The sequence below is a fragment of the Pseudopipra pipra genome, chromosome 1, assembly GCF_036250125.1.
Source record: "Pseudopipra pipra isolate bDixPip1 chromosome 1, bDixPip1.hap1, whole genome shotgun sequence".
NCBI classification, from domain to species: Eukaryota; Metazoa; Chordata; class Aves; order Passeriformes; family Pipridae; genus Pseudopipra; species Pseudopipra pipra.
This window is the reverse complement of record NC_087549.1, coordinates 137360358-137387296: the sequence shown is the minus strand read 5'-3', so window position 1 is coordinate 137387296 and position 26939 is coordinate 137360358. Positions and strand designations below refer to the sequence as shown.

General features: G+C 36.5%; 1 protein-coding gene across 3 annotated transcripts in view; it reads left to right on the top strand.

Annotated features, from left to right (window-relative positions):
• The window catches only part of PIP4K2A (phosphatidylinositol-5-phosphate 4-kinase type 2 alpha), a 106900-nt gene that overhangs the window by 46622 nt on the left and 33339 nt on the right, over window positions 1-26939 (top strand). For all 3 annotated transcript variants that reach the window (XM_064635373.1, XM_064635365.1, XM_064635383.1), the window contains exons 2-4: window positions 8365-8462; window positions 9520-9616; window positions 26176-26328. In XM_064635373.1, the coding sequence (XP_064491443.1) occupies window positions 8365-8462; window positions 9520-9616; window positions 26176-26328 (348 nt within the window). The remainder of the gene's footprint in view (window positions 1-8364; window positions 8463-9519; window positions 9617-26175; window positions 26329-26939) is intronic.

Below are 26939 nucleotides of genomic sequence, written 5' to 3'. Positions count from 1 at the left end.
GACTTGTTAATGTTTATTTTCTGGGTGGTTAGTGAGTTGGGTTTTTATCCAAATTTAAGTAACATGATTCACAGACTGTAAGTGAATTTTAAGTCATTTTGTTCTTCCTTTTGAACTCTTCTTACAGAATCCATAATAAATAGATAATTTAGAAAATCAGCAGAACATTCATCTGTGAGTTTTGTATTACTTTGTATAGAATTAAACTCATCTTCGTTAAACCTTTCCCTGTGTACTGAGAAATACCTGGTGCGTTCCAGCATCTTTCTCTCTTTAGTCCTTCTCTTGTGAAGCTTTCAGAACAAAGCCCAGTGAACTGAAAGTTTATCTATTGCCAGATAAGGGTTTTGTTCTTTAATTAGAAAAATCTAGTCCAGATGGTTATTGGGCCTTGTGACAAGTGATTGTATTTTAAGTCAGTATTTGAAACAATAATTGAAGATACCTGTTGCTATGAAAGATTGTGTCAAAGTCTATCAACTTCCCAGCACAAATTGAAGTTTCAAAAAGGTATTTCTGCTCAAAAAATTAAATGTTCTTTTATCAGTTTTGTGGCAAGCCCACTAGCTAATAGCTTGCAAATTGTTATCTGAGCTTGTGTGTCATGTCTTGTTTTCTTCTTCACCATTGCATTAGCAAACAAAGATGAGCTCATGTGTATTGCATGCATCACAACTCTTCCAAATCTGAAGGATTTCCCTTGCTTTAAAATTGCCTTTTGAACTGAGACTGCACTTTATTTTTCTGTGCCATTTGGTACAAAAAGCATTTAACTTGTCAAAAATCTCCACTACAAAGAAGTCACATTTCTATTCTATTTTTCATTTCATTAATGTTCAGTAATATATTGGTACTTACTATAATGTTTGACCTAGCTTTTTAGGAGAACAAGGGATTATCATGGCAGACATTATATCTGAGCTGCTTAATTTATTTTTGGCCTTTGATTATTTGGCACATTATGAAGTGTTAATTTTTGCATTCATTGAAAGGTGTAAGCAGACTCACAGGAAGTTTAACCAGATCTGTAGAAATGTGACTTTACGCTTGTCTCTGACAGTATACAGCAGCTGTTCTGGATATTCTAGACTGTGCAAATGTCCAAGAGACTTGAAAGACTTAAAAACTTGCATCCAAACATTTGTGAAGGGCATGTGATTTTGGTGCTTTTATTATAGGTTCTTTAAACCCTGTCACTCTAAACTGTCTGAACAGGATTGATAACCAATGTATGAAACCCTTTGCTTGGATTTTGGACCCTAATATTGCAAATTTAAAAAAAACCTGAATGCTCTTTGAAAACCACTTTTTTTCCTCTGTTTTGGGACTGTATTTGGTATGTCACAATATCCTGTTCAGAGCTTTCTCGAGTGTGTCACAATATCCTGTTTTCCATGTGGGTGCATGTACTACAGATCTTCCTTGCCCAAACATATCCTTTTACTGTGGAAAACAGCAGCTAAGAAGACTCACAAAAGTATCTGGGGTTTGCTGTGAAATTTTTTATTTTTATTTGGGTTTTTTAATTCCAAGGCAGACCATAAGACTTCAGAAAAGTCTTGCTCCGTTTTTGATAAAAAGTAAAAGCTGTAATTGATGTGTTCATTTCTCAAAATTTATAAATCTATGAAGTATATTCGATACTTGTGCAGAGTACTTCAGATTTTCTGTGGTTAGGACTTTGGGAAAAGTATGCATTTATGCAGTTTGAAATACATTTGGTTTGGTTGGGCCTACTTTTCTAGTATTAGATTATTGAATTTCATTGAAAGCCAAAAATCTGATGACAGGCATCACCTCAACTGCAAAAACACAAAGCTGCTCTGGTAATTACTGGTAGATATTTTGGGACATAAAACTTCCAATGCCTATTACTCTGGCAGCTAGGTGGGCTTTTGAGTTGGTTTGATTTTTTTTCTCTTCATACATCTTAAATTGAAATGATCCTAAAAACTCAGAGAAAGTTAAATGCTTTGCCCTCTTTTTTTCTTAGTCATATAATTGTTTTAATTTCAAGACTTGATTTTGAATAGGTAACTGGAAATTACTTATATAGAAATCTCCTATGTCTTTTAAACTCCTAGCACATTGTGGAGTTAATAAAAAAATAGTCTGGGTAGATATTTTTTACCTTGGGGGTGGAGGGAAGGATGGGGAAAGAGATGAATATTTGTGTGATTGAAATGATGAAAACCTCATTTGAAACAAATTAAGGAGTATTTTGCTGAGCTGATTTATTTCTCTACAGCAGAACTTAGCTTAACCTTTTATTTCTCTTGCAAGGATAGCTTTGAGTGTAATTTAAACTGTCAAATGGCATTTATCAAATGATAGTTTTGCCCTGTAACAGGCAAATGTCTTCCACAAAATTGATTAGCTGCTGACCTCATCCACCCTTTTCAGACCCTTCAAGGTAGATTTCAAAGAGTTGTAAAATAATCACTTCACTTTCAGTTTATACTTCAACACAAGGCGTTTACTGTCCTGGTAGCAATACTGCAGTGTGTTTCACATGTGGGAAGGAGAGGATGTAAATGCCTGCCTATAGCTCTGCCTGTCACCACTCGGCCGTTGTGCTTTAACCTAAACCCCTACTCCTTGCAAAGTAGGAACAGCTTTGGAAATGGCTTTTCACGGGACAATAGAAAGAATTAGATTATGAAACTTTACCTTCTAGGTGATTGTGTTTTAGTAATGAAGAAAACACTCTGTTTGGAAAGACCTGCAGGGTGCCCAGTTATCAAGAAGGTGCCGGAAGAATGAAGGATAACAGTCTCCTAAATGTGACATTTTATACCCTAAACAGTTTTCCTCTGTTGCGTTCTTATTCTGCAGCCTTGTTTTGTAAGAGCAATCCATTAAAAGCCCATAGGCTTGCTTTTGTAAGCATTAACCTCACAGTAAATGAATTAACTGTGCCTTTGAGAAAGTTTGTAGCCTGCTCAAAATGGTGACTCTGTGTCTGAACGAAAAGTATTGTTTAATATTTTTTCTCTTCAGATTTCTGTGCAAGTTTCTTTGCCAAAGAAGAAACTGTGATGCAGAAAGTAAAACCATGAACATAAAAATCTCAGAACTGCTGGTGGTGTTAAAAGTTCAATTCTATTTTTAGACCTCAATAATTTCTTTCTTCCGAAATCTCTACCAGTCCTACTTGTTCCAAGATCTGTGTTTAAAAATACAAATTTGTTAAAAATGCACTTGACTTTCTCTCAGAGTAACAAAGCCAGTTGTAGCTTGTTTGTCTCAGCAGATCAGACTGCTGTGAGTTGACTTTCAGTACAGAAAGAGCTAGAGATAAACAGAGCTGAAAAGAAAGTAGCACTTGCACAACTTCACCTACATCCAGCATTGGGAGCAGCAGGGATTTTCCTGTGCATGAAACTGCCAAGAGCCATAGCTGCAATTGAGATGTTTTATCAAGCTGTTTGGTGTGAAAACACCTCATCCCTCCATGCTTTCAGCGAATCTGGCTGGCTGATATGTTAAATTAAAAGGAAACAGTATCTATGCTGTATACTAAAGCTGTACTATGAAATGCAAGGAACCCCGTACAGAATGAAGGCTTTAAATAGGAAGGGAATTTCAGAAGGAACAACTAGGCATTGCTAAGTAGTCTGAGTGTGATTTGTGATGTGCTTGGGATGAAATTTGGGACATTCTTTGATTTTTATTTTATAGTTGGTTGGTTGGTTGGGGTTTTTTTAATGAATAATACCAGCTGTAATGTGTTACACAGGTTTCTTGCTGTAGCATTGTAGCGATAGGCATCAGCTCATATCTGTTGGAGAACAGGATCATTGTCCTGACTCCTAACTAAACATGCAATATATGCTGTAAATTGCCTTTATTATATGCTGCTTAAATATCTCATTGTCTGCTTTGCATACAAGCAATTTATTGCTGCTTATGTTCTGACAGAATGAAAACTAATGCTTAATTAAGCATTGCTCTAGTAATGTGGTGTTTAGGGTGAATGTATCTGAATTAAATAAGGGCCGTTAATAATGCCTAACAATTTATGATATATTCATTGCTTGATTTCAAATCATATGAATTAGAGAAGCTTATTTGAAATGTCACCAATATGAAAATGGCTTTGTGGGAACACCTCTCTGTGTGCTAATTTCGGAATCATTACCAGCTGAGTCTTACTATTTATTCAATGTCCAGTAGGCTTTTATTATTCCCTTATTTGCAGTTTAATTACAACCTCTGTTTTCCTGACAGTGTGAATTCAATCTTAAACCTGCAGGAGCAAAATGAGTTGCAATCAGTCGTTTTTTGCCTGAAAGCCTCCTTTTGCTTCAGCCCCCTCCCACCTACCATGACCAAGCCAGCACTCTGGGCAGATCCCTACTGCCACAGTTTTTTCTACCATATGTTTAAAGAGGCGATACCAGTCTTAAGGCTTTTAAAATTCTTCTGCCTTAAAGCTTGCAAGTTGTTGTTTCCATCTCGCATAACCACCTGGGTTTATACTAGTATTACAAAAGATAATTTGAATTAACTACTTAAAGAGAGGTTTCTGAGTCACTTATTAATATCTTGTGTGCATGAGTTTACAAACGTTATTAATACACGTGAGGTATTTATACATAATATGCATGGTTACCATGCAACTAAAATCTTAGTCGTTCATATTTAAAACAACATCCTCTAAGACTATTATATGAGATTTAAATTCTTCAAAGATACAGCAAGCATTGTCTGTTTCAAATAGCAAGACAAACTTTAGCAAAATTTTTCATTGGCAACAATAATTCAAGGCAGTTAAAGGATATAGGTTGCAGGATGAGAGGAACTTTTCTTCTCAATATGATGCACGTACATTTATTATGGAGATGCTATGCATTTGGATTCTCATATAATTGTTAAATGAATGTTTGATCCTGAGCCCTCAGCAACAAGTCCGTCCTCTGTCCAGTGAGCTCTTTTTGCTTCATTTACTCTCCGCCATTATCTTGCAGGAAATTGTTTCTTGCTTATGATTTTATTACATTCAAAAGCACTCCTTAGAGGAAAATGGCTATTTCTTATGTAATTATTACGGCTATTGTAACACAGTTTCTGTTGTAATTGGATGAACTTTCATCCTCACAGAAGCATCTCATTTGCTATTGCTGAGGGAGCTGGCTGTATTTAATGGGTAACACGAAGAGATGTGCATAGTATTTGTCAAAGGTATCGCACGCATCTTAATGTGTTTTCTGTTGTGCTCGACTTTCAAACGCAGACAAAAAGAAGCAAAATTTGCATCTGAGATAAGTTGGGGGGCTCAAAATGTTTTCTTTATGTTTCATATTTAGTGTCTTTCAGATGTGACTGTTATTCGCACAGTGATGGCAGAGAATTGATCCCTCTGACCTTTCCCTTTTCTTTTAGCTTTTCAAGAGCTGTTTGTGGGGGAGTTTTGGATATTGTTTCTTCTCCCTCCCTCTCCCCCCAATGTGGTTCCAGTTTCCACCAAGATCTAATGACACGGGTATTCCATTCTGTCTTGTGTGCATTTTCCAGTCTGGCCTCATCAAATCTGTCCGAAAAATGTACTATTGCACAAAGAACCAGACCTTATACTTGAAAGGTTTAAATTAATTAATGGCCTGTGCCGCTGGGACATGCCATTACTCGGCTGGTGTGCTATGCCAAAGGTCATTTCTACTGTGTGTTCATCACCTGCTTTTTTATTTTCCTATTCTGCTAGAGAGGAATTCCCTAAAATATTAGAGAAATTACTTTTGCATATCTCGGAGTTGGACGAATCTCAAAAAATCAAAACAAACCCCCACAAAACCAAACAAAACCACAAACAAACAAAAAGAAGTCCCCAAAAATCAGAAACCAGCACCCCTGGGAAAAAAAAAACCAAACCAAACAAACCCCAAACATTCTGTTAGTCTGCATATTTCTCCCTGATTGGGGAATGGGGGGAGTGTGCATTCAGATCTTATTGGAACTTCTTAGGAGAAGTATTTTGGAATTTTTGCTTAAAATAGATGAATCTCAAAAGTGTGCACATACAAACACATTTGGCTTTGTTATTTTGCTGTGCAGATGATGCTTGTAAGGCCTACAGGTACAAGTAAAACTGTGCCATTGTAGCACAAATTTAAGTATTCACAGCATGAAAGCAAATCTATAGATGTATGTAGAGAAAATTTACATCAGCAATTTAAGAAAGCAAATGTATGTGAAAATTTGACCGATGCAGTTTTGATAATCTAACATGCAAATTTGCAAGCAAACTTTCTGTTGTTGTAGATAGTTGAAGATGTTTGAATTCAGCATTTTTGACAGTATTCAGCAGAAGGTGTTCTTGGGATCACTTTTGTCTGGAATGTATATGCATGTAGATTTCTGCTGGCTTTCACTCCAGTGTGGAATTTGTTGTATGATCTGGCAATCTAAAAGAGAAGGTAATTCTGTATAAGCAAATCTAAAGTTTCATATCTCTGCGTAACATAGTTACATGTCCCTACTTTTATTTGTACAGCAGCTACACTAGTTCTGCAGACTCGTGAACCACTCTGTGGTTTCAGGGTGAGATTGATGTACAGCAGTATCAACTTCAGTAAAGAGCATGTATGTTGGATGTAGTGATTTTCGATCAGTGTTATGTTATGTTATGTTGTATTTAATGAGGTGTCATTGTGATTTATTAGGTTTGTACAGCTGTATTTTCAAAAATTTACTGGAGTTTCTTCTTTCTCTCCCTTTGGAAGGAGAAAAGAGCATTCTCCCTACAACTCCAGGGAGCAGAGCACACTCAGCTCATTCCAGATATCTATTTCCTTTCTCTATTCTGCTATATAGCTGCCAGGCCTCTATCTAGAGCTTTTCAGGGATTTCCTAAGAAGCATTTTTTAAAGTAAATTCAACTGATTTCATCAGTTTTCATGTAGACTGCAAAGATCTGAATAATAAAAATGAGATATGACAGGGAACATTACTGGGACTTTAAAATATTGAAAAGTAACAAGGGCATCTGACCTGCCTGTGTTGGTTTCTTTCCTCTGCTTAAGAGCTAAAAGGCTCCTCACTGTTTTCTTACTTTGTTTAACTTCAGTTCTGCAAAAGGTCATACTTGCAGGGAGTGCATTTTTTTCCTCCTGTATTTATAACCTATGGCTGCTTCAGTGAAGGTTTCTCCAAAAGCCTCTCTGGAAGAAAATAGCATTTAAAGGCAACTAACAGCTTCCTAGTTGGAAAACAGTGGTGGATAAGCAGTGCCGAGAGCCCCAGTGTGCATTAGTATTCATATAGAGTGGGATTTCCCTCTAACCCCTGTAGAAAACTGCTGAAGCAGAATGTGCTTTGCATGAGCAAAAACATTTGACTGGGTAAATCGAGATGCATGACCAGGGTGTACAGTACTGTAAGAACATAGGTAAAATGTATGTTATGGTGTTTGGTGACTGTTGTTGTAATGAGTATCTCATTCCTTGTTTGGAAGCACCACTGCAAGCTAACAATTCTCTTTTATTTATCATGATTTAGTTAAATTTTACTAAAGTAAGGGTAGATTAATACATGCAATAATAAAAACATGCCTACAAACTAGGTCATGGTAAAGTTGTCTACATTTTATCACAGAGATGTGGTTAGAAGTGGATTTCAAATATATGTGAAAAATCCTAATCTGGAGAATACTGGCAATATTAATTTGAAAATTAGAAAGAGTAGATGGTCCATATAAATATAAGAAAATAAGGAAAATGTTAGGACTTCCATGCCCATCTATTTCTAAGCAAAAATCCAGCTATTTAAATACTTTGTCCAACTTGAGCAATCAAAAAAATGTCTGAATACTGTGACAGAAAAACTCATCTGAGTTCTGCACTACCGTGAGAAATAAAGCTGTGCTTACTGAACCCAAAGTGTATGCATTCACATGTATGAAAAATTTCATTTTATTTTCTATAAATAGTTTAAGACACAGTCATGTAAGGCTACTGTGTAAGCTACAAGGGTAAATAGTAATTGGAAATACAGAATTTGAATTATCTTTGGAAAGCATCATGCAACTGAAGAAACGAGAACAGTATTTTAGGATAGGAGACCATTTTGCTGGCATCCTTGTTGACCTGACGTAAAAAGTACACTCCAAGCGTGCTTTGAAGCCTTTTTTTTTTTTTCTGAAACAAGTACAAATATGGAATGGTCTTTCTTCTCTTTCAAAGTATCAGTCTTGAGATTGCATTTAATCTGGAAAGAATAAAACTGCTTTTGCGTTCTTCCGTTACTTACATTCACTCCCAGGACAGACAGACAAGAAATAGTTGACTGAATAACATTTTCATAGTTAAGACATATGCAGCATCTTTGCAGAGACATCAGCAAATAAATATATTGTGTTTTCTCTAGATCAATGAACTGAGCCATGTTCAAATCCCTGTTATGTTGATGCCAGATGATTTCAAAGCATACTCAAAGATAAAGGTGGACAATCACCTTTTCAACAAGTAAGTACAAGTAACAATTTTGTGTGGAAGTGGATAGTGGCAGTGATATTTTTATGAAGTACTATGAACTCTGTTATTTTTCAGTGCATGGGACTGAAGTTTTGATGATTAAGTTAATCCTGCGATAAACATAACCATCTGTGCTGTTCTAAAAAGCAACAGCAAAGGATGCTGGGTAGAATTTTTCCTCCATATGGTTTATTATTGCCTTATGAGTATCTTAGATATTGAAGGTGATCCTTTCTTGGTGTGATTATTTATGGCTGATACAAGTTTTTATTTGGATATTTTTAAAAACATAAATTCATGCACATGTACTTTTTATTAAATGTAATATTTGAATAAGAATGAGAATCTAAAGCATATATCAAATGTGAATAGTGTTCAGCTTTTTATATTCCATAACAGAAAGCCGTACCAATCATATAGAAGCTTCAAAAGTATTAAGGTCATTTCATGTAATATCTATGTCTTTTAAAAATAAATCCGCCATAAGCAGTATGTACAGACATACAAAACTATTAATGCTTGTTTATGTATAACCTGAATTTTATTCAAGAATATATTCTGCTTTTATATAAGTCTAAAATTAACACTAGGATATTAACATTAGTTATGTATTGAATGAGTTAAATTTTCTCAAAGCTTTGGCACTGCCAATACATTTTGGTGTCACAGATGGTACAGTAATTATTGTGTAATCCAATCTAAGATTTCACCCTTGAAGTAAGTTTAGGGCAATGGGAAGGCATTTTTTTCTGCTTTTGAGTCCATGTTTCAAAGTTGTCAAAATATGGTTTGTGTTTATTTCATCCTTATGTTGTAGCTCCTTAGCTAATAGCTAAGTTAATAAATGTGTATACATTTATTAAACATTGTGAAGATGAAGAAAATAACACAACAAGACCCAATCTCTTTGAAAAAAGAAAGCATTAGAAGAGAGATTGTAAATCTCCTTATCCTCTGCTTTCTATGAACGGAATTGAGACAGAATTCTTTAGAGATACTTGTTATATATGCACATGAATTAAGTTGATTTGGTTTTATATTCTTTCAGAGAAAACATGCCAAGTCATTTCAAATTTAAAGAATATTGTCCAATGGTTTTCCGTAATCTGAGAGAGAGGTTTGGAATTGATGATCAAGACTTTCAGGTAAGTTCAGTCTGAAAACACTTAAACTGGTAGTACAGAGATTTTAAAGTTTAGTGATGATGCAGTTGTGAACAAGCAGGCCAGTGTGCTGAAATAAGATTTTGGGTTTTTTGTGTAAGTTGGAGGAAAACTAAGAGAAGAAGACTTACTTTCTACATATTCCCCCACCTGCAGCCAGAACACTTCTGTTTTACCTCTTGGCCTGCCCTAGCTGTCTTCTGATTCCTATCCTTCTGCCATCTTTGGTCTTCCATGTTTTCCATTAGAGTACCTCCCAGTCATAAACCATGTTATTGAATCTGCAGGGTAATACTTCTTTCAATAGAGAGAAAAAACAATGTCTGGACACTGCTGACAAGATATGCTATATTCAGCTGAGTAACTTAGATAACAGTTACTTCAGTGGTCTGTCTGTGTGAGATGTGGTTTTTGAAATGACCATAGCCTTTTTTTTTCTTTTTTCCCTTCACCCTCTTTTTGGTTAGAAAAGAGTGACCTGTGTCCTGCCAGCTTCATCCTGCTTCATCATGTCTCATTTTCCTGTTGTTAAGAGGATCTGGAAACAAATCACTTGTGTAAAGCAGATACAACAAACCAAGAAATTGCTCCAGATTTGGCAGAACTGCTCCATGCAGTCAAAGCTTCTTTCTGTCTTTGCAAAAGAAAGTCCTTGAACTCTGCTTCAGTCTGATTTCCACTTCTCACTGACAGTTCCCTTTTCCATTAGCAGTTCCTAATGCACAGTGTTGGGTCACAGGGATAATTCCTTCTGCAGTCACACTGCAAGATGTCCTGTCCTAAAGAATACATGCCGTGCAACCCAGCACCGCTTCCTCTCATGTTGTTTTTTAAACTATTTTGATGTGAGCTGCAGTTGTATTTATAACTTGTCACAGTGATACATTGTGAGAATATTTCATAAATGGTTTTAAGTAGCTAAACCAATGGTACAAAATGCATTTGTACAATAATGCTCCCATTCTTGCTAATAGAGCAAACTGAATACTGCAGCTGAAATCTACATCTGAGTCCTTCGATGATCCTCTACCAATTTTCCCCTTTTCACTGTCAAACAATGTGTTAGAAACACATAGGTGGGTTAAAACACACTTGAAGGAGTGCAGATGGAGATTAGTTTATGAATCTCAGGATACAGCCACTGTAACCTTGGTAAGACATTTTGCCAGTCAGTGGAGAAGAGGGTTGGGTTGGTTTATTTTGGTACAGCTGTTGTGGTTATATTGCGTGATTTTTTCATTATCCTGTTTACTTTAAGAGGAAATACACTGAGACGCAGGCCAACAGTTAAAACAGTTGTATCCAGTTGCATTCCTAGTTCAGTTTTGCTGATGGACCAAGGAGGAACCTATCATTTGGGAAGTTATTTGATCCCTTTATATGAAGATTTCCTTTTTCTTGACAAAGGAAAAGGATGAGTGTCAAAGAAGGGCATGTGATTGCTCCTAGACTTAAAATTGTTGTGTCAGCTCACGCTTGCTATTTTTCAGAAGGTGGGTTTTTGGCATTACTACACAATTAAAGTTAAATTTCATTAAATATATATTAGAAGACTTAAGATGCTGTCGTTAGTTAAAACTGGCAAACTTGTCATAATCAAAAATGTTGCATTCCGCAGCACAGTGAAATGGTTCCATCTGCACTGCTGTTCTGCAACAAAAATTCCTATTCTAACTATGTTATACTGCTGTTTGGATTTACTAATGATAACAATGATAAAACAGCATTAAGGAACTGTCATTGGACAAACTGTCCACATTTTCAGATTAAAGCCAAAAATACGTCTTTGTAGCTACATATTTTGGTTTTTTGACAATGCAACCAAAGAACAATCCAACATAAGAAAATATAATGACATCCTGTTTTTTGATACAACAAATTTATTAGTTAGAAGAAAAATTTCAGTGTATTTAGTATTTAAAGTATATTTAGTGAAAAACAGAAGATAGTTAGTGTTAATTTTAACCCAAGGGAAGACAGTGTCTGCCTATTGTTTTTTTTCCTCAGCCCAAGCAGTTTATCACTCTGAATTCTTATTCAACTGGAGTAGTCTGATTAAAAAGAAAAAAATCTTATGAGCTCAAAGTATTAATGTATTTTGAACACAGTTTCAAAATTAAATTATTCTTATAAAAATACAGATAAAAAACATTCATGTCACCCCATGTGTAAGATAAGGATTATCCCTATTAAGAGTAGAAGTTGCTTTCATTTTAATGTTACAGTCTCTGTGATTTAAGAAGGAAATCTCATTTGACAAAGGGAGATCCATGGAATATACTTTTTTTCAGATAATCTTTATCTTCAAGGGAGTTATTCCAATTACTATTGGTTAAAATGATTGTCTTATACTCAGAACAAAACATTAATTTGAAAAATTCTTTGCAGTGTTGAAGTAAGGGAAAGCTTATGGAAGAAAAATCAAGTAACTTTCTCTGGACAGTTTTTCTTATATAACGATTTTCAGGAAGGGAGTCCTAATCAATTGGGAACAATGTCATTCCCATTATTGAGCAAGATAGGATTGGTTTAGATAAATAAACCCAATTACTTTGTTCATTAGTCAGACACATCAGTTTAAATCACGAAGAACATTCATTTTAAATGTTTTTGCTTTTAGAATATTCTATAGATATCCTTGATGAGTTGTTCCAGAGGGCAAATGGTCTTTCCTTATGAGTAAGCATGAAAAAAATCATAACCTGTCTCATGGAAAAAATTGGTAGTGTATGCTCTACTCATTGGGCTATGCTAATTTTAATGCTTTACATTATGTTTATCAATTTGTACAGTAATTTTTTGGACTGCTTAACACATAGAATTAGTTCATATGTGGAATGGTTAATATATGGAACTTCCTCCAAGTAGTGTGACTTCAGAGTCAGAGGAATTCCTTAAGTTGTATATGGCTCATGCTTTACAGGAAGCCATTTCTAGTCATGGCAATTACAATTTCTGGAATGGACTCCCTTCCTTCACATGATGAAAACCAACTCCTTTTTTTGAGACGTTTCTGGTAATCTGTCCTGCATCTGCTGTCTTTCAGAGTTAGTTGGGCATCTCCAAGAGGCATTTAGTACTAAACTAGAATTAAAGTTTTGTGGATATACATGTGTGTTGCTAATACTGAGTGGAGGGCTTTTTGTGATTCATTCCTTATTATGGAGAGCAGTGTGGAAAATATAGTATGAAGTTAGTGAAGCCTTGAATTTTATTCAAAGGTTACCTATAGAAACTTGTTATGACAATTAAGTCTTCAATGTAGGTTAAGAAACTTTGTTCTTACGTAAAAAAAAATTTCTAAAATATTTATTGCACCAAATTAAAAACTGGTCTGGCTGTTTTTGCTTTGAAGGGGGAACACAAGAGGTGATCAGTCAGTATGAATCAAAATTTCATTTGAATGATGGAAAACTTTAAAACCATTTTAACCACTTACAAAGACTATAAATTATCAAAGGGAAAGAAACTATTGTTTTATTTTGTGCTGTTGGATGTTACAAGTACATATGGATCTCAGATTGAAGATGATTTTTTGAAGTGTCAAAATAATTCCACAAGCCAGAGCATTAAGTAATGACAGATTTTGCCTTAATAGGGAAAATTAGGTATTTTTTGTTAGTGTTTTCTTATTTAATTGAGAAAGACTCCTTCTAACATTGACAGAAAAATACCTTAGAGCATTAACTATTTCTAGTAAAAAAGAAAAAATGGATTAGAAAACAGGTATTGTAAAGTAAGTCCCTCACTAGAGCACTAAAATAATTTTTAATTTCTTTGCACCCCCTCAGCTTTAGACATTGGTTCTGTAAAGGTTATTCTACAAAAGTCTGGATTTTTTTTACAAAACAAATGGGGTAGCTGTTGACCCATCAGTGTTTCTTATCAACTTGGTTGACGTAGTTTATCTTAGAAAAGCCAAGAGTACAGTTCTGGCAGAAGAATTATAGGATTAGCTTCTGTAAACTGCAAAATTATGAGAGATTAACAGGCAAGCAGCTAGCCTGACGCCCCCCAACAATCTGTAGAAAAATAGGATCTACTACTGTTACAAATGCTTCTGTTGCTGTTGCTCTGGAAAGGGAAACTTATTTTACTATGCTCCAACACATCTGTTCTTGCTTAAAGTTATTGCTGAATCCTACATCTGGATTCTGCTAGGCAAAAGAGGGAGACTGGGTTCTTGCCCAATAAAGTACAATTGCTCATACCAGAGGGCACCAACGTCCCAGTGTACCTAATGAGCCTTCTTCTGGGGATGGGGCAGAGCACAACCCATTTCCCTTGAAGTTTTAGTACTTGGTGTAATAGTGACAGGCTCAGATCTGACTTTTCCTGTCTGCAGGAGAAATTTGTAGAGATTCTCTGTACAGGACAAAGAATTAATAAAGAACTTTTAGAAGATGGTCTGTAAGTTCTTTTTAATTGAGATCTGATTAATATTTCTCTAAGCATTTTTCCATGTAAAAGATCAACATCTAAAATTGAGAAGAATTGAGAACTGAGAATTTGATTTTGATTTGATTTGAGTCTCAATTGATAATTGAGAATTCCTGCTTTTAAGCAATTTTCCCTAATAACAAACCATGTTAACTTGGTATTTTTCACTTCTTCTGATAAGGGTGTCAATGACATTTTTCGATATCTCTCAAGCTTTCTGTGCAAGAGGATTTGTAGTCCAGACTCTTAATATGGCATCAGGAAAACAATGCAAATTCTAGATTAATTTTTCAGATGTCAACCTTTAATATAATTTTAAGTGTCTAAACCTCAGATCATCAAAATTCTTATCAATCTTTAAATATTTCTGCTCATTTTGCATGACTTAGCCAGTCCTAAAACATCATCTTAAGAGCTTAAAAACTGTTTTGCAATCTCAGATCATATGTTTCTTCAGACAAACAAATATTAATCAGACCTCTCTGCTTCTGCACAGAAATTCATGCTTCCATTTATTGGCGCTTGTTTTGTTAAAGCACAAACCACTTCTGGCATCAAACTACAGACAGCGAGGTCAGCAACAAATACATCAGTAACAACTATGTTAGGAGTTGGATCTTATTCCTAAAACATGACCTTTTCAATTAATTTAATAAAATGCATTAAAAGTCCTGGAAGCAAGAACTGTCATGAACAGAAAATGCCTATGCTGGTCATTTTAGCATAGTAAGTCTGTCAGTGCATGTAAAATTCTTGGGGTCATCTGTTAGATGAGATTCCTGTAGCAGAGTATACAGTATGTGGGTCCCAACTGGGCACTGACACCAAGATGTTCAGAACTGCTGACATCTTATTTGACATGGGAATAGGTAGTAGCAGCACAAAGGTTTTGAACCAGCTACAGTATCAAGAACTTTGGGGTTTGTGGTCTTTCCAGCATGTAAAAAATGAAGTCTGCAATCTATATCTTACATTCTAGGATTATGTTCTAGGATTTAAGTAGGAGCCAAAATAGAATTTAGTGATGGTAGAACTTAACTTTAGTGTGTATGACAGCAGAAACCCTAACTTCTGGTCTCTCTTAGTTTTCCCTAGAGAAAACATTTGATTTCCCTTGCTTTTGACCGTTCCTTGCCTAAACTAAGTATCATTCACAACTGGGCATTCAAACTAGAAAATAGTAATTTAGTGTGTGCTGGCAACATCAAAAAAATGAGCTGGTAGGCGCTCCCTGAGTTCTTGTGGAGATAGCTATTGAAAGGGAGGCATCCAGCCAACCTTTGCAGGGCTGAAGGGAAAAGGCTCCCAGAAAAAGAGCCCTAACTCTTTCCAAAGCAAGTGCATGCCTTAAGCTGACAGCTCCAAATCTAGATCTACAGTCTCAAAAGAATAATTTGATTTAGGAAAGAATCTCATGTTTTATTCATAAAACTCTCATTCAACGAAGTCAAGGAACCCATAACCTTTCTCCTGCAAGGATAGCTCAGAGCAAAAAAGAAAAAGTTGGTGTTTCTCCTTTCTCTGTCAAAGTCTTTCTCCTCAGTAATCACTCCCTGAATGCAATTTGCTTATAAATGTTTATAGGTGTTCAGAATGTATGTGTATCCACATCTTAACAAGGTCGTAGTAATGACTCGCTATTTCAGATGAGTGCACCACAGGACCAGTAGTGTCCTGTTTTCATCTTTTGGAGGTCCCATGACATTCACCATAGGTCCTTTGGGAGCCGTGCTCGTGAGCTGACAAGAAATCATTGTGCAGTATTTCCATACATCTGTCAAAGGCAGAAGGGGGATTGTATCCCTGAATGTGCTTGTAGTGTGTGTTACTGGTTAGGTATCCTTTGCTCCCTGCCAAACTTCTTAAGCACTTTTCGGTGTCAAAGATCAGTGTTTCCTGATCAGTGTTTCCAGATAAGAACCTGCTTAATTGCAAGAGTGCACATTGCCAGCATACAAAATAAATCCAGAAGTCTTCTCCACCCATCCCTGCATGACAAACCCAGACACCTCTGGGTTTGGTGCTTCTGTTGTTACATTAAAACACTAGTGCTTTGCCTTTCTTCCTTCTAGAAGTCACTGACAAAACGCTGTCCTGAACACCATCCGAGAAGTGTTTTGCTTGTTTCAAATTACAGCGAAGAACCTTGGAGCATCTATGATGCTGTCTCTCTGATACGCTTCTTAATCAATAATCCAGGTCTAATTCATCCATATCCGTGATTCCTGAGGTCTTGTAAAAAGAAAAAAAGGGATGAGGGGAGCTGCAAGCTTGTCTTGTTGGGAAGCTCTGCATGGGCCAGAGAGCAGCATTGTAACTGCTGCCACAGAACAGCGAGACCGTGTGTACAGCGTTCTCTTAACAGCAATGAACAACTGCCAGGCTTTCCCACTGACCTATGATTTCAGTCATCACAGAGCATCATCTGTGCACTTGTTTTTGCCTATTTGTTCATGCAAAGCTTGCCCAGAGGCACTCTTAAATAGCCTGGGATGTGATCTGATTTGTCTTTAGGGTGCGTTGAGCTTGCGAAGCTTGTTTTAGTGTTCCACAACTTTCGGATGAGATCACAGTACCAGAAACTGTTGTTTGCCTTTGTCCAGACATCGTGAAATGGGAAAGGTTTAAATCAATGAGAAGCTGTTAAGCCAGTCAGTTTGAAAGATTACTACTGAAAGCTCTCCATGCTTTACCACCAGAATTTTCCTATTGCCCTTTTTCTCTTTTTTAGGAAAAGCTCTGACTCAATGACAATTTTTATTAGGCTCCCTTTTTAGATTAGTTACACAAAGTATTTGTATTACATCCAACACGTAGTTCGTGTGTTCAAAGTTTTTAAAATACAATCTTGTCTGCTAAAGTGGCAGTTAGAAAACAATGACATTTACGTTAGTCGTGCAAGAGATTAGAATGAGCTAATTAAATTGACCTTTAAATCTCTCCACCCTCTTGGAGACTGGGGCTAATCCTTGGCCTCCCACTGTGGAGATAAAAATTCGTGCTGTGAACATTTTAAGCAAAGTGGGCAGCGGAGGAAGAGCCTCACCAGCAGTTTGTCTTTGAAGAGGGGGGCAATACTTTGCCAGTTATAAATATAGCTTGCAATTATGGTATGAGTGGGGGGACGAGTTCTTCCTGTACTTTAGTGGCTTTGCTCCATGTGTTTTCCTCACAAAAATGGTTTCAGTTGGAAAAAATAGCTCCAAACAGCTTAACTTACTCTTAGAAACAATCAAACTCTCTCTGGAAATTAGTTTAGTTTTTTGAGATCTGGTATTGGTAAAACTAGCATTATGACTAATATCTTTACTGTTACTTAATTACAATGGGCTGCTATTTTTATTGACCAATGTGCAAGGTAAAAATAGACTTCCAAAGGATAAGGTATTAGGTGGCATTTTAGCTGGCTTCTAAGGACTCTTAAGGATGCCTCTTACAAAGTATTTGCCTTGATATTTTGTGTCTTGGATTTTAATATGCTAATTCTTGCAGAGCTTTATAATTAAAAAAATTAAAATTATATAAATAATAGATGATTAAATGACAACAATCAAAATTTAATTGTCAATGAGCAGTTGACATTTGATGTAGTGAAAGATTGCAGAAAATGCAAAATCCATCCAAATGTCAAAGTGGGATAAAGACAAGGATTTTGTACAAAACCCATTTTGATCACCTGGCATTCTGAGCCCGTCCAGATGAGATACCTTTTAATACAGCCAGCTGAATACTTATATGGATGAAAAGGAGCGCGGAACTACAGAGGTGAAGGCTGTGTTCAGGGAGGTAGTAGCTCTGAGAAGGAACAAGTGGTCGAAAAGGACAAGAATTTAGCAGTAGTGTGACCTTCAGACTAGAAGGAGTAACTGCACCCTTGGGTGGATAAATTGAAAGGTATAAAAATAAGATCAGACAGAGTTCTAACTTCTTTTTGACATCTGTTTATTTTACACCTGAAGTTGATACTATATATAGTTTTGATGCTAGTCTTCTTTAAAAAAGGATGTTGAAATTTGGATATAGAAAAAATAGTGTCAAAGAAATTTAAGGACAGAGAATGTCATGTGGTTGGGAGAGACAGAGTTTGACCTGCTGCACTTGAAAAAATTAGAGTTGAGAAGTAAGCAGTATGTGAGTATCTTTGCAGAAAAAGAATACTAGGTACTTCAGGAATGACTGGAAAAGAAAATAATTCAAATTTGAAATTAGACCCACCTTTTCAGCAACACAAATTATTAAATACTAGAAAAACTATAGTGGTGAATTTTGGTCTTTTGAAGTTGGAAAAACTAAAGACTGTCTTTCCAGAATGGGTACCTTAACCAGAAGCAGATATTGGAGTTCAGTTTAGGAAGTGCTGTGTGAAATGAAATTACTACTGATGGGTAGCAGTTGAGTTGGATTCTAGTTTACGAAATTTTGTCGAAGGCTCCTGAAGAAGCTCCTGTGAACTTCAAAGAATTGTGGATCAGGTCCTAAGAGCACCTGTGGAAAAAACCTTTTTCCTTATGTAATATGTATTTACTGTAGGAAATAAAACTATGCAGATTGCTGAGAGTTTGGGAAAGAGTTGCTGAGTGTAGAGACTGGGTCTATACTGAAATTAAACAACCTTTCAGGTAATTTGCTAAAGAATATGCTGTTCTTGGGTGAAATTATGACATGTAATTTAGGTGCGCTGATTAACTTTTTTAATCAACTCTTTGGGAAGTAAAATACAAGTGGTGTAGCTTTTAGTCACTTATATTTAAAGCTATACTTCTATTATTTTATCAGAAATTAATTCCATGGTATGGGACAAATTCTTTGTGGTTTGTAGCCTCTCAGCACTGAAGACTAGATGGATATTTCTAGTTGCCTGCTAGTTAGTGAGAGGTGATATTTTTTATATTAATTTATGTAAAAGCAGTGAGGCTTGTCAGAGGGAAACTATTTGGGAAAGAGAGGGATATATGTAAAAGAGGTATTTATCTAGCAGAGGTATCTGTGAGCTTGGCATGTGAAATGTGTCTTCAGTTGTATAAGTAATTACACAAGTAATTTAGTGTAGTCTTTAAGTGACCTCATGAAAGTATTCACACTTTAAAAGTACAAAACCTTTTCTTTCTCCTGAGACCAAAAAACCAGCAGGCACAAGATTAAAACTTCACAAATGAGAAGTGAATGGGGAATTGGCAGAACATACACACTTGGAGCAAGAGACTTGCAGTGAGTTGCTAAGTGAAGTTGTTAAGTGGAACAGGGTATGTGTGGCTGACAGATGTTTTAATTGTGCCAGAGGACCAAGGCACACCGTGGCTGAGTCGAAGGCTGAACAAATCTGAAGAGGACAGGGCACTCTGACCCTCATTTCTTTGAGTTTTGAGTTCTCTAACGCTATCACATAAGCAGATGATTTCTATTAACTTAATAAGACTAATGCCTCCAATGTTGTACAGCTACCTACGTGCTCTACTGGACAATATGGAAGTGCTGTGTTGTAGCAGTAAGTGATAGTAACGGGGTTGGTAGATCATGAAACCTGTATCTCTTGGAGGGTAAGAGTCGGGCATTTATTTGTCTCTATCTGAAGGTTATCCTCTCAGTTCTGGCTTTGTGGCTCATAGATCTGTGCGAAGTGAGGAGTGGCTCATTTCCCATCTGTTCAGTTTCCACTTAGTCTTCCCCTAATTAAGAAGCAGAGCCAGAGGGAATTCAATCTGGTATTTGCCATGATGTATCTGTTTCTCCTTTCCCCCTCCCTTAACCCCATTTATATTTTCCTTTTGGAAAAGGGAGATGCTTGAGTTTCATTCTATATTTCCTCCCTACTCCACTATAGACAACTTTCCTAAGAAGGAGGTCTTGTTACTGGGGATGGCGATGGGTCTCCCTTAGCTGAGTGCTGGACACAAGGACACAGAGGAAAAGCCCTACACTGCTCTGTTTAGGCAGTTTCAATCAGCTTTGCTTCCAAGGAATTTGTGCGTGGATGTTTACAGTATAACTGATCTTACTTTTTGTACAAATCATCACTGAAATTTATCTGTGTGTTCTGGCAAAAGTTGTCTGTATCACAAGAGTGTTTTACCATGTATTGCCTCACAAAACTGCATTCAACAGTAAGAGAAAGGTTACACAGTGTGTCCAATAGCACTCTGAACAGCAGGGCAGTACAATTCAAGTAAATGCAGTTTTTTAGTCTGTCTTGTAGTAACACCAGAACTACTACCCATCAAACTGCATAACTTTCTTACTATTGTCAGCATTAAGATAAAGTTGATCAACTTAAAAACTTGAGCTAGATAACCCCAGAATAAGTTAAACCTTTTTTACTTATCTAGATAAATCTAAAGTCTAACTTAAAAGTGAAATTAGATGTTACATGTGGTGTTACTGATATTTTTGTCTGGTATTTCTTAATAGTTATAGTTATAGGTGACTGTGCTTCAAAGTGGCCATTTTGTGTCTTAACTTACAAGATAAACATTTTCCAGTGAAGAATCTCTTTAATTCTAATATATGTACTATTAACTTACTAACTGGGCTCCACAAGATGCAAAATGCTTTGATTTTCTCTGAACAGTCTAACAGGTAAGTTAGCTTCACCTACATCAAAATGGAAGGATATTAGTGGTTTTAAGCCATATTGTTACCTCTTTGAAGCCTGTAAAATCTTCCAGTTTGATAGTTTCAGTGAAGCTGTTTCTTGATCTTACTTGTTAATGATGATTTACCAGTGCAGGCCAATTCTTGTCATTCCTCTACTTAAAGAGTCATTGTTGTCATCGCCAGGCAACAGCAGATGTATTATACTGAAGACTGATTTCTATCTGTAAACAAATCTAACTAGTATAGTTGAGAGGTAGGATATTTTGCATGGTACCTGGAAGGTTCACTTTAGAAGGAATTTTAACTTTTCTCTATTCACAGAAGTGACAGTTAACCATTACAAATAAAACTGTCCACATACAAAACTCAGCCATGCATTTATCAGCACAAGAAACTGGCAATTACCAGTAATCTGCACAATATGATGCAATTAGATTTTTCTTTTCTGCTTTTTAAACCATACTAATTTAACAAACATAGGCAAGTCTCAAAAGAAAACACAGAAAATAGTAATATTAAGTGTCTTCCATGTTCCACATGCTCTCAAAGTTCAAAGTAACTACATTTTGTATCTTAAAAGCGCATTATATTGAGAGAGTTATCACAAGAGTGGGGATTTAGTAAAAATAGTGTCAAAGAGGTTGTTTAATAAGAGGCTGTTTTTTATTTAAACGTGTTTAATGTTTAAACATCTGATCTTAACTTATTACTAGTCAGAATATTGTAGAGAGGGCACTCAGGTTATCTCTGCTTCTATGGAAAGATGCTGCTTAGCATGAAGTTGGTTGGTTTATTCTAACAAATTAATATGCATGTGGTAAAATGATAGCTGTGTGCTTTCTTAATTAATCTTGATATAGATAACTAATAATAAAATAGCCATCTACTAAAAAATAAATGCATCACCACTTATAACCCATTAAAGCATTAAGAAAAAGTAAAGTGCAGCTAAATAATTATCTACAGATGTATTATATTCTCTTGTTGGCAACATCTTTGGTATGATAGCTGTATTTGCAAATTAACTTGTCATTATACTTAGCAATCAGGCAGAATTAATTTCCATTAGGAAAAAAGCTACTGCTGGAAACGACAAGAATGTGTATAAAGTCAGTGACTTTTCTAGTTTTTTTCTAGATTATTTAAAATATTCCTTTATTAATTTCTATTTGAATCTGACTAGTTTTTGTATTTTTTTCCTGTCTAGCCTGAATTGTAATGAAAGAACCGTGATAAACATACTAGTAGTTCATTCATTCTCATAGTGTAACAGCTGTCTACATGTTTTTTAAATACGCGCAGGGATGGTGACTGAACCACTTCCCTGGGCAGCCTGTTCTAATGCTCCACAACCCTTTTGGTGAAGAAATATTTCCTAATACTTAATCTAAACCTCCCCTGGTGCAACTTGAAGCCATTTCCTCGTATCCTCTCGCTTTTTACTTGGAAGTAGACGCTGACCTCCACTTCACTACAACCTTTTTTCATGTAGTTGTAGAGAGCAATAAGGTCTCCCGTCAGCCTCCTTTTCTCCAGGCTGAATGGCTCCATCTCCCTCAGCTGCTCCTCATCAGATTTATGCTCCAGACTCTTCACCAGCTTTGTTGCCCTTCTCAGGACACGCTCCAGCACCTCAATGTCCTTCTTGTAGTGAGGGGCCCAAAACACAACACAGGATTGGAGGTGCAGCCTCAGCAGTGCCGAGTACAGAGGGACAATCAGTGTCCTGGTCCTGCTGGCCACACTGTTGCTGATACAGGCCAGGATGCCACTGGCCTTCTTGGCCACTGGGTACTGCTGGCTCATGTTCAGCTGCTGTTGGCCAGCACCCCCAGGTGCTTTTCTACTGGGCAGCTTTCCAGCCACTCTTCTCCCAGCCTGTAGCCATGCAGGACAGGGCACTTGGCCTTGTTGAACCTCCTACTACTGGCCTCTTCCCATTGATCCAGCCTGTCCAGATCCCTCTGCAGAGCCTTCCTGCCCTCTAGTAGACCTTGATCCCCTCATCCCTGTCATTGATAAAGATATTAAACAGTGCTGGCCCCAGCACTGATCCCTGGGGAACACCCCTGGTGACCAGGTGCCAGCTGGATGTAATTCCATTCACCAACACTCTCTGGGCCCAGACATATGGAGAGTTTTCTACCCATTCAACAGAACACACCTGACCAAGCCATGTTTCTCCAGAAGCTGCTGTGGGAAACAATGTGAAAGGCTTTACTGAAGTCCAGGTAGACACATCCACAGCCTATCCTTCATACACTAAGCAGGTCACCTTGTCACAGAAGGAGATCAGGTTAGTCAAGCAGGACCTGCCTTTTACAAACCCAAGCTGGCTGGACCTGATCCCCTGGTTGTCCTGCACGTGCTGTGTGGTGGCACTTAAGATGATCTGCTCCATAACCTTCCCTGGCACCAAGGTCAGGCTGACAGGCCTGTGGTTCCCTGGATCTTCCTTTCAGCCCTTCTTGTGGATGGGCATCATGTTCTTTAACCTCCAGTTGACTGGGTCCTCCTTTAAACCAGGTGCTCCCAGGTCTGAATTCCACTCATATCTGAAAATCTCTTGATGAAGGATATTAAAATAAACCTTAAGAGTATTTGAAATTTTGAGTTCAAGTCCTATTTCACATTTTCCTTCTTTTCCTCCTCCTTCAGAGGTTCGGTGGCAGACTAGCAAGCACACTCTTTTGCAGCTTTTTATAGGAAGACAACTTAGGTCTCCTGCCAGGTTAATTGCTTTCAAGGTTTATACCATATGGGTTACAGTTTGAATACTAGGGTTCTGTGGAAAAAAATACATTCAGAAAACTGCGGTTACTGCTTTATTGCAATAGTTAACCTCAGAATAATGCACCCTTTTCTTCTGGGAACAGTAACAAGTAATTACTCAGTAGCCTTTATTATTACTAACTGAATTATAGCCTAATAACTTAGCAGTAGTTTAATTCACCACATACATTAATGGTTACCCATGTGTTTGCTTTTTTCATAATTAAAAATAATTATTATGTTAAATCATATTTTTGATTTGTGATGAAGGCAACTGAATTTGCACTTTTTTTTTGGTTTTGAACTTTTGTTATCAGTTCTTCATCTTGAACTACTAAATACAGGCCTGGAAACAAAACCAAGGTCTGAGTGTAGAACAGAAAGAGTTTCTACAGAGTATTGCTTCTAACAACAACTCTATTTATGATTCAATTTGAAAATTAATGGAGTACTGGTATCAAGTATAGCATTAAGAAAATGTAATTATTTTTATGATACTTGTTCCCTTGAATAGACTTCAGTGGTGGAGTGGTGGGAAATTAATTTGAATATAAAAAATCTGAAAACAGCCAAGGAAAGCTGCCATGATACTTAAATTCTCTTCTCTACTATCTTCAATACTGTGTGAAGTGATGGCATATCAGGACTCAATCTGTTTAAATTGTCTGTCCAAAAGCCAGTGCAGAGAAGGAACTGCAATGTCTGCAATGGTTGTCCCTAAAGCTCTGTTCTGGTTAGTCTAGAAAAAATTGTTGATTTATAAAGCACCCATGCCCTTTCTCTTGCTAGTGAATAGAGAGGATAATGGAGAAAGGTGTCACTTTTTGTCATAGACATTAGTAATTATTCTAGTTCATTATACAAGCCTAGAAATATAGATGAAGATGATTTATTTCTCTTACATGTAATTAAGGTTTTCATTCTAATAAGCCCTTGTAGAACTGTGTGCTTTTAGGTGATTTAGTGTTATTCCTGCTACTCCTGAGTATTTCACTTGAACTAAGTAACCTGGTGGGAAAATGGTTTTATTTCATATAAAATTGATTTTGAAAAGCACTCCACAATTGGGATAAATTTAACTGTGCTGAAGGCCAGTCAAAGTCAATGGATCTCCAAAATATGGAGACATAATTGTGTGTGTTCAAATGCCATCTTAAGTTGGGACTGTAGGTGCCCTCATCTCTTGGTCGAGGTTACTAATTTATAATAATTACTGACCTTCTGTCACAGGGGTTGAATCTGTATGTTGACCTCCTGCTGAAGTCCATAGAGCTTGTGAACAGGTTTAACAATGGTTAAAACTTCCAAATAAGACATAGGTCCTACAAAAAGAAAGTTTTGTGGGTTTGATACCTGATTGTAGATGTAGTAATTGGTAATTACTACCTGAAAGCATCATCATTCTTCCAGTGTAAATCTGTTTTGTGACTTAGTTCAGGATGCCTTATTAAACCACACAAACATCTCATTCTATAGCTTTTGGAGCTGAACCTTTGCTGTTCAGGAACCTGCAATGTTTACATTTATATATAAAATTTTATAAAACTTCTTGTGAAAATAAAAAGGCTTTTCACCTAGCAGGGAGAACATTATGCTGTGTGACTGTGAAAAGGGAGGAGGTGTATTTCAATTTACCAAGAGCTATTTGTGCAGTGTGGTACAATGAGGAACAATAGCAGGAGCTGGGGTATTCTGCTACCAGTAGGGATATACCAGATGGTTACTGCAAGTTTGTTTCATAAACATAGAAGTGTTCCAGCAGTCTGTAATTAACTTGTTTAACCTTTTCAGTGTATGTCCATATTTATGGAAGTACACAAGGGGTGTAAGAACATCCTTGTTTTCTCATGGCTATGTTGCTGCTGTTACTACTTATTAAAACAAAAAAAAATTGTGTAATTCAAGTATATAACAATTGGCATGAGTTTCTACTGGTAAAGAAAGATGTTTCCAGCAAGTTGTTATACTTTGTTTAGTTTTGTTGTTTTTATAAATATAAAAAAAATCTACTCTGAATACTTCTTATTCTCTGAAAAAAAGCAGAGGGCTTCTCTTGCTACTGTTGAAGCACAGGTAATCTCAAAATTCAGTCTAAAAATGCTCCCTAACCTCTAGCAGTTTTTCTTCTAACTGCTATACAGTCATTAACTAATCTTCCCTTCTCGAGACTGTGTGGAGGTAGCTCTATTTTACAAAAGGAGATACAGTACAGTATTATTATTTGCTTAACTCTGGATATGAAATCATTGGAATAGCTCTGGTACTAGAACTCAGAAATTTACCTGTGATATTGTTTATGTACCAGATGACTCTGTCTCAAGAGCACATCCTCCTAGTTTTAAAGTGATACTGTAACTATGGATGACTCCTCTATTTATAATTATTGTGGTGTAACACAGTTTTGTTTTTGGCTTTTTAATTACTGTATGCTTTCTTCCCAAAAGCTGATATTGTATACATAACAAAGTGCAATAAATTCTCATCGAATGTTGAGGATGAGTTTTGAACCACTGATGGACAATACCTTCCCCCCAGACATGCTTTTGTTCTTGGAATACTTTTGAAGTGTTTTCTCAAGATAATGTAGTCTGTGAATAAGTGTTTTGCAGAATTCAGTTTGGCGCAGATGTATTGGAAAAGATTTTAATATAAATGTAAATTGTTTATATTTGTTCTAATTAAAAGTTACATACTTTTGCCTGACTTGATACTTTTTTTTTGTTTTAAATAATTGACAGAATTCATTGACAAGAAGTTCACCCCTTGCCAATGATTCCCAAGCACGCAGTGGTGCCCGCTTTCATACATCTTACGACAAAAGATATATCATCAAAACTATAACAAGTGAAGATGTAGCAGAAATGCACAACATACTGAAGAAATATCATCAGGTAATACATGAACTCTATCAGCATGTGGGATCTCTTCTTATATATTATAATGCTAATCTTTTTTATAGTCTTAAAAGTTTTAAATGAATAATTATGGGAAAAGAGTCACTTCAGACTTTTTCCCTTTTGCATCAGCAATATATTGTATGTCTGCAATTCACAAGGCTGCACTTCTCTAAATATCTGTGCTAGCTTTATGTACAAAGTTATGTCTACATGATGCAGAGATACTAACTTGGAGGCCATAAGCTCCTTTGCCTTACTAGGAAGGTGGTCTTTCTTTTGGCTAGTGGAGTTCCAGGCTTGAAGCTACTTAATTCTGGACTTGCTTGGAGAGAGATGTCTGTGTACGTGTGTATGAATGGTGCAGGTGGACTCTTTCTGATCTGATCACTGACTGTTCTGTATGTCACTTAACAACATTAAAGTTGTATGAGAAATGAAAAATTGAATATCATTAATGTAAAATTCCTACTAATAAAAAAGTTGGTTTTCACAATGTGAATTTTCATACACAACAGTAAAGTCAAAAGCGAACAGTGGAGATCCCTCAAATCAACCTTGATAGCTGCCATAGTGTGCCAGTGTATTTGCCATATATTGGGAAATAT